We start from the raw sequence: 8,109 nt of genomic DNA, 5'->3' as shown, positions 1-8,109 counted from the left end.
TACAGTTTACGGCCAATGAGGCCCTTTCACATGGGTGGAAATCCCCCCCAAATCCACATTCCCAGACACCACCCAAGGGCCCACGTTGTCAGCAGGCCTAAGGACAGCTGTCCCAGGCCGGTGGTGCTGGCTCCTAACTACATGGGCCTGTGGAGTCCATCCTTCTGGAGTGCAGGGGCTGGAGACAGTCTGGGTTCAGGGAAGCCACCTGAGGGTGGCTCTTCCCCAGGCACTGCCACCAGACAACTCAGCCTGTGTGTCCTTGAAAGAGGGTCCATGCCCTGGACATACATGTCACCAGAGGCACCTCCTAGACCCTGCTGAAGGGCGGGATCCTGGCGGCCGGGGCGACAAGCACATACGCCGGGGAGGGAGGATGTCGGATGGAGGTCTTTCTTGGAAATCACAGACAAGAATTCTGGTGAAGCTGATCAAAACAGGAATTTATTGGGGATCGACAGCTCACAGAATGAGGGGTGATGCAGAAACCAGCTCAGGAATCAGTGCAGGAGCCAGGGACATACAGGTCCTGTGGCAGTGGTGAGACACAGCTCTGGAGAAGGTATTGGATCTCCTCTCCTTTCGCGGCACATGGGGTTCAAAGGCTTGGGGGATCCCAGCTGGCCATGTTGGGGTCACTGCCAACCCCAGGTGGAGGAGGCAGGGCATATTGACTTGGGAAAAGTTGCTACTTGAGGAAAGTCAGTGGGACAAATGCAGAGTGGGGAACAGGTGACCACTGTCCACCATGGGGCCCAGCGAAGGGGGCTGAACAGCTGCCTTGGTGCTCAGTGAAGAATCCAGGCTGTGCACAGGAGCTCCTCAGGTTTGGAGTGGCCATAGAAGATCACTCAGCAGCAGGACTTCTGGGCCGAGGCGGGCACACAGCAGGCCTGGCGGGAGCCCACAGGGCGGCAGAGCAGGGACACGCAGGAGGCCCGGCGGCAGCAGCTGGGCTGGCAGGAGGAGGCGGGGGCACAGCAGGGGGAGGCGGGCATGCAGCAGGCGGGCCTGCACACGGGGCGGCAGAGCAGGGACACACAGGAGGACGGTCTGCAGCAGGACGAGGAGCAGGGGCTGGGCTGGCAGCAGGAGGAGGCTGAGCAGGGGGAGGGCCCAGAGCAGACAGGGGTGCAGCAGACGGGCTTGCAGCAGACAGGGGTGCAGCAGACGGGCTTGCAGCAGACAGGGGTGCAGCAAACGGGCTTGCAGCAGACAGGGGTGCAGCAGACAGGCTTGCAGCAGACAGGGGTGCAGCAGACAGGCTTGCAGCAGACAGGGGTGCAGCAGACGGGCTTGCAGCAGACAGGGGTGCAGCAAACGGGCTTGCAGCAGTCTTCCTGGCAGGGGGAGGAGCTGCAGCAGGAGGGTTGGCAGCTAGACTGCTGACAGCATGAAGAGACTGAGCAGGGGGAGGCCTCACAGCAGACAGGGGTGCAGCAGACAGGGGTGCAGCAGACGGGCTTGCAGCAGACAGGGGTGCAGCAGTCTTCCTGGCAGGGGGAGGAGCTGCAGCAAGAGGCCTGGCAGCTAGACTGCTGGCAACATGAAGAGGCTGAGCAGGGGGAGGTCTGGCAGCAGACAGGGGTGCAGCAGACGGGCTTGCAGCAGACAGGGGTGCAGCAGACGGGCTTGCAGCAGACAGGGGTGCAGCAGATGGGCTGGCAGCAGACAGACACACAGCAGTCTTCCTGGCAGGGGGAGGAGCTGCAGCAGGAGGGCTGGCAGGAGCTGGTGCAGGCTGACTGGCAGTGGCTGGACCCGCAGCTCGCAGGGGTGCAGATGAGGGTCAGGCAGGAGGGGGCACAGCAAGGGGGGGCGCAGCAGGGGGGCTCGCAGCAGCTCTCTGGGCAGTCGTCCACCTGCCAGGAGTCAGGGCAGGAGTCACAGGAGCCGGGCAGGCAGACGCGGCTGCCGTAGCTGCAGTCGCTGGAGCAGACGGACAGGGTGGACGCGGCCATGGTGGGGGCGGTGGGGCTGGAGGAGGGTGTGAGTGTAGTGTGAGTGTGAGTGTGTGAGTGTGTGTGAGGTACTGAGTTGTCTGTCAGCTTTTATACCCTCCTGGGTGTGTGTTTGTCCCAGCAGCAACCCTGCTCGCTTCCCTTCCTTGTTGCTGTTTGGAGCCCCAGGGACTCTCATTAGCGACAGCTGTGTGTTTGGTTCTATGAGGTGTTTGCTTAGCTATAAAACTCCTAGTGTGTTTTGGGGTCTGTTGACTCATCCTAAGCGATCTGCAGTCTAGAACGTGCATTGAGCTGGAAAAGTGAGTCTGCAAATAGCATGTCATGGGGCCAAGTTGGCTGCACAAGAGTCCGTCTATTCCAATCCTAACTGCCCTTTTGTGGACACCTGGGTGGATCTTGTGCACACTGGGAGCCCCTGCTTGTCAGCGTGGCACAGCTGCCCGTCAGAGAGAGTGCAGAGCCAGACGGACGTGTTCTGGTTGTGACTCCCTGGTCCTCTCTCTGGTGTGGGGAGTTCCCCTGAGGGCACGTGCAGGTGGCAAGCAGGGGAAGGTGAGGCAGTCAGGTGGCCACACTTTCCAAGTCCTTGGGGGGCCATGCGGGCCACTTCTGCCTGACCACTCACCAAGCCCAAGTTCATGGCCTTATAACACCCAAACCCTGAAAACCTTGAGTACAAACCGGAGGGCCCTATTTCCCACCTGCAGGAAGTGCAGCTCCCACAAAGCCTTCAGAGAAAAAGCAATGGTTTTTTGTGTCTCCTGTTGATTTTCTTGACTATTAACTGAAAAATTCCTTGGGTCACCCCAGCCAGAAACCTGAAGGTCATCCAAACCCCTTCCTTTCTTCTGCGAAGACTATCTAAGTGGCCACCAAGTGGTTTTGGTTCCCTCTGCTAAATAAATTTCCATCCTCCCTGGTCCTTCTACCTTCCAAGCATGAATGTATTCACTATGGAGCCAGCCCCCCATGTGCTGGAAACAGTGTAGAGCTGGAGAATGCATGGGTCACGACCCCATGGAGGCCTGTCAGCCAGGAGAGGTGGGTGCTTGGTGCCCCGTGATGATGGTGGAGAATGGGTTCAGCAGCATGGGGCCCGGAGGAGAGGCATCACACCCCAGTGGGAGGGCTCTGGGGGCGTGCGGGTAGCGTGCAGGCAGCCCCTGCTGCATCTGTGGCCTCTGATTCTCACCCTTCCTGGCCATTCTGTTTCCAGAAGAGGTTCTCACCCCAGGCCTCTCACCTACAAGGACGTCCATGCTGGGGAAGAAAGGAGTCCTAGGAATTCAACTAAACTGTGGCTGAGTTGTCTTTCTGTATGTCTTGAGTTATAAAACTGGTGTAGATCTGAGCCTGGTTTAGCTTCTGGCCCTTCTGGAGATACAGGAACTAATCTGTAAGCTATAAGTGCTTGGCAGGGGTGGGGAGAGGGTGATATTTGCTGTCTATGATGGCGGCCTCTGTTAGATATAGGTATGCCGGCTGAGGATGGCCCCCAAACCTGGATAAGATACAAAAACGTCTGTGCAGAGCTTTTGAAGGCTGCTGATGAGACTGAGTGTTGAGGGCCAACACATGGAGAGGAGCAACGTCAGAGAGGCAGGCTGGCATCTCGGAACAGCTTTTCCTGAAATGCAGCTGATGAATCCTACTGTGGGGTGTGCGGGGAAGTAACTGGCATGTAGAGAGGGTGGCAGAGCTTTGGGAAACCTCAGGGAGGGTGGAGAGAAGTCCACAGGAGTCTGCAACTGCAGAGGCAACATGGACCCAAGGGGTCAAGACCCCAGGGAGATGGCAGTCCCCAAGAGGAATTCCAGAGCTGCAGGCTGAATCTTAAGGCATTTTTTTATGCTACGCGGGAAAGGTGCTAAGAAAGCCAGCAGAAAGCCCTTAAAACCCAAGCAGAGCTTCGGCAGCCTCATTGCCAGGGAGACTCATAACCCTGATGACTGGCCAAGGAGGAGCCACTCTCAGGTGAGACCCCAGGACAGCTTGGCCCCTGGAGGGGAGAACCCTCACATCGGTATGAGTCCTCTACCCCACCCAGGCTGCCAGCCAGAGTGAAACTCTTTGGGAGGAGAGAAACTCATCCAGAGCTGCGAGACTTTTTCGCAATGTCAAACATTCAATCAAGAATTACAGTCATGTCAAGAGACAAACAGATGATAGAAACAAGCCTGAGATGACAGTGTTGGAGTTAATCAGACACAGACTCTCGAGAGAATTGTGTTGAAAGTGCTCAGGGAAATAGGTGTAAGGAGGGAGACCTTTATTGTAAAACTGAAACATAGATGAAGAAACAAGTAGAAATGTTAACTGAAGAGAACACAGGACTGACATTTATGAACTGATCAGTGGCTGTCATAGCAGCGTGGGGGGCGGACAGCAGGAACAGAACAATAGGATGGCATCTTTAAGGGGCCCAATGAAATGACTGCAGAACTGGAATAGAGCTCCCCAAGAATGCCGATCAGAGGTGAAGGTGCCACAAACATCACCAGACCAGCAAGCGCGGAGCAGAGTCCTCTCCAGAGGATGCACTTCAAAGTCACTGCCGCAAGAAGCTTTCAGGTAGGATGACTGGAGGGCAGAAGCACAGGAAAATGGAGGAGAACCTGAAAGGACAGACACTAGTACAAGTAGAGTGGAAACCGGCCCACGTGTCCCTTCGCAATGTTATACTATATATTTACACTTTCCTGTGGGCTCTACACTGTAGTAGAGATGAACGGTGCAGCACAAGCAGGGGAGGAGCTGAGGTGTGCTGGGGTCGCAGGGCTGCTCCAGAAGCGGCCCATGCAGCGGACGGGCCCTTACCCATCAGACTTGACCATCTTAGGAAGGCACGCTGTAGCCTCTGGGCTGACCTCTGAGACAATTACGAAACCGCAGACAACGACTGATGAATGGGACCAGGCAGATAAATAATAAAAATACCCCAAAGTAGTCAGGAAACGGTAAAAGGAACATAAGACATTTTAGACAAACAGAAAACATACAACCAGATCTCAGATATAAACCCAACTATCAATACTGAAATTAAATGTCAAGTATCAAATAAAATATTTCCACTTACAAATAAATAAAATAGAGTCCGACAGAAATGGAAGGCCTGCATATTAACTCTAAGAACCAGATCCCAAATATAAGGGCACAGGAAGTCTGGAAGCACAAAGACAGGGACCATACAGACCAATACAGAGGACAACGTGAGATTCTGTGAATCCCTAAAAAAGAAAGAGAAATCTTTATGTATTCATGGGAAAGGAGATCCATTGTTACATTAAGTTACCAAAAAAGAGTGGGTAGATTATGATACAATGTGTATTTAAAAATGTACATTATACACATTTAGGTACGTGTGCAGAGAAAGATGACAAAGTCAATCTTCATTGTTCATGGATTCTTTATCTGTGATTCACCTACTCACTAAAATTTCTTTGTAACCACAAATCAATACTCACAGTGTGTGCATGGTCACTCGTGGACATGTGCGGACTGCTCCAAATTTAAGAAGCAGACACGTGTCTCCAGCTGAGGTGGAATGAGGCTCTGCCTCCCGAGTCGGCCCCCGGACTGTCAGCCTGTCCGCCCACTTCATGTAGCTTTTTGTGCTTTATGCTGTGATTTTGCTGGTGACAGTGGCCCCAGGCGTAGTGCTGGAGGTCTAGAGTTCTGAGCTTAAGAGGGCTCACATGCCTTTTGGAGAAAACCCGCAACTGATAAGCCTTGCTCAGGAGTGACTGAAGGTGCTCTTGGCAGGGAGTCCACGGGTAAATAAAATGTATCTCAAGTGTTTATTAAATAAGTTGCTTGAAACAGAAACACACATCTAACCCACCGTGTATTGCCGGTTGCTGAAAATCTGACCAGGGCTTGCAGGGACCCAGCCCCGTATTCACCTGGGAGCGATGGTCCCGTGTTCCCAGATTTGCGAATCCAGTGTTTTTGGTGACTTTCTAGAACCTAGTGACTGTGTAACAAGAATGCACTGTGTGTGCACGTGTGTGTGCAGAGAGAGTAAGGGGCAATGAGACCGCAAGACGGGCACAGGGATAAAGCGGGGAATGGAGCTGCTTCCTGAGAGGAGGCCGGGGTGCTGGTACTCAGGGCTGAGGGACACTTGCCCTCTACCCGCCATCCCCTGCTCTGATAACCAGGGCTGGGACTCCTGCTCCCCGGGACACAATGAGACACTCCGGAGTCAGCTGCTCCAGGAGTTTTTTGAGTCAGACAATATCCCGGTAAATAAACACCAACGTGGCCTGGGAGCCGGAACTAGAGCCTGCTGGGGCCTGGGAGACAACATCCAGGAGGGTATAAAAGCTGTTAGCCTCAAGCACCACACACTCACACACTCACTCACACTCACACACACTCATAGCCTCCTCCAGCCCCACCGCCCCGACCATGGCCACGTCCACCCTGTCCGTCTGCTCCAGTGACCGCAGCTACGGCAGCCGCGTCTGCCTGCCCGGCTCCTGTGACGCCTGCCCCGACTCCTGGCAGGTGGACGACTGCCCAGAGAGCTGCTGCGAGCCCCCCTGCTGCGCCCCCCCCTGCTGTGCCCCTTCCTGCCTGACCCTCATCTGCACCCCTGCGAGCTGCGGATCCAGCCCCTGCCAGTCAGCCTGCACCAGCTCCTGCCAGCCCTCCTGCTGCAGCTCCTCCCCCTGCCAGGAAGACTGCTGTGTGTCTGTCTGCTGCCAGCCCGTCTGCTGCACCCCTGTCTGCTGCAAGCCCGTCTGCTGCACCCCTGTCTGCTGCAAGCCCGTCTGCTGCACCCCTGTCTGTTGCAAACCCGTCTGCTGCACCCCTGTCTGCTGCCAGGCCTCCCCCTGCACAGGGTCCTCATGCTGCCAGCAGTCTAGCTGCCAGCCCTCCTGCTGCAGCTCCTCCCCCTGCCAGGAAGACTGCTGTGTGTCTGTCTGCTGCCAGCCCGTCTGCTGCACCCCTGTCTGCTGCAAGCCCGTCTGCTGCACCCCTGTCTGCTGCAAGCCCGTCTGCTGCACCCCTGTCTGCTCTGGGCCCTCCCCCTGCTCAGCCTCCTCCTGCTGCCAGCCCAGCCCCTGCTCCTCGTCCTGCTGCAGACCGTCCTCCTGCGTGTCCCTGCTCTGCCGCCCCGTGTGCGGGCCCGCCTGCTGCGTGCCCGCCTCCCCCTGCTGTGCCCCCGCCTCCTCCTGCCAGCCCAGCTGCTGCCGCCGGGCCTCCTGCGTGTCCCTGCTCTGCCGCCCCGTGGGCTCCCGCCAGGCCTGCTGTGTGCCCGCCTCAGCCCAGACGTCCTGCTGCTGACGGGGCCGTCTCCCCCGGGGCCAGCTGGGCTAGGACCCACCCGGTGATGGTGGTCCTCCCAGCCCCCCTCAGTCTGGTCCTGACCTGTGCTCGGTGGCTGCCCACACCCAGGTCTTCCATGCGTCCACTCTGCTGACCTGACCTTGACCTAAAAGCTCCCCAGAACGCTGACCCCGCTGCTCCCCAGGGCTCCTGCTCCCAGGAGGGGCCTCCACCGCTGCTGGGTCCCCGTCCTTCCCTCCCAGTTTCTCGGCTCGGGTCCCCCGGCCTCACCTGCCGACCTCTCAGCGCCTGCTCAGACACCCCAATAAACTCTCACCAGCGCACCTGCTTCCTTTCATCCGACCCTCATGGGGGCGGGGAGTCCAGGGGTCTGACCAGACATTGGTCTCCTCCATCCGGGAACATTTCTCGGAATGGGAGACTGAGAAATCCCGCAAGGCAGGGCCCGGGGGTGGGAGGCACGCCCCGGCCCAGGAAGGTCAGGGCTGCTGGACCCTGCGTGCCCTGGGCTTCCCGAGGCTGGCTGCCTGCACACGGGTCGTGGTCTGGGGGTTCTCAGCCCCTGGCCCGTTTCCACCCACGCCCCAGCTGGGCAAACCGGCCCCGACGATCCGGCCTGGGGGCTGCAGCAGCACAGCCCCTATGGGCCCGGGGTCCCCCTGGGGTCCTCCCAAGGGTGGTACCCATTTAGCAGAAAGGTGGTGGCGTGGGGGAGGGAAGCACTGCTCCAAGGTCCCAAAGACAGCAACTAGGTTTGAAACAAAATATTATGGGTCAGTGACAGGACCCCCAGGATCCCGTCCTGGGCGGGACTCTGAAGGCCATCATCTGATAGGTCTGGACTCCGCCT

At 57.3% G+C, this 8,109-nt stretch overlaps 2 protein-coding genes across 5 annotated transcripts; one reads left to right on the top strand and one right to left on the bottom strand.

The window, feature by feature from the left end:
- Positions 1–851: 851 nt before the first annotated feature.
- Positions 852–1,961, bottom strand: LOC123940377 (keratin-associated protein 10-12-like). 3 transcript variants are annotated; one of them, XM_046003150.1, is made up of 2 exons: positions 1,323–1,961; positions 852–1,175 (listed from the first exon to the last, which is right to left on the bottom strand). In XM_046003150.1, the coding sequence occupies exons 1-2, from the start codon at positions 1,959–1,961 to the stop codon at positions 852–854; spliced, it is 963 nt and encodes a 320-aa protein (XP_045859106.1). The 3 variants fall into 3 exon arrangements, with proteins under 3 accessions (XP_045859106.1, XP_045859108.1, XP_045859105.1); XM_046003152.1 differs by having other exon boundaries at positions 852–1,069; positions 1,358–1,961; XM_046003149.1 differs by having other exon boundaries at positions 852–1,961.
- Positions 1,962–6,374: 4,413 nt separating this feature from the next.
- Positions 6,375–7,256, top strand: LOC123940404 (keratin-associated protein 10-12-like). Of its 2 annotated transcripts, none has more exons than XM_046003192.1 (2): positions 6,375–6,752; positions 6,795–7,256. In XM_046003192.1, exons 1-2 carry the CDS (start codon positions 6,375–6,377, stop codon positions 7,254–7,256), a joined length of 840 nt encoding a protein of 279 aa, XP_045859148.1. The 2 variants fall into 2 exon arrangements, with proteins under 2 accessions (XP_045859148.1, XP_045859149.1); XM_046003193.1 differs by having other exon boundaries at positions 6,375–6,756; positions 6,811–7,256.
- The last annotated feature ends 853 nt before the right edge of the window (positions 7,257–8,109 follow it).

The sequence above is a fragment of the Meles meles genome, chromosome 4 (assembly GCF_922984935.1).
Source record: "Meles meles chromosome 4, mMelMel3.1 paternal haplotype, whole genome shotgun sequence".
NCBI classification, from domain to species: domain Eukaryota; kingdom Metazoa; phylum Chordata; class Mammalia; order Carnivora; family Mustelidae; genus Meles; species Meles meles.
This window is presented reverse-complemented; position numbering and strand designations above follow the sequence as displayed.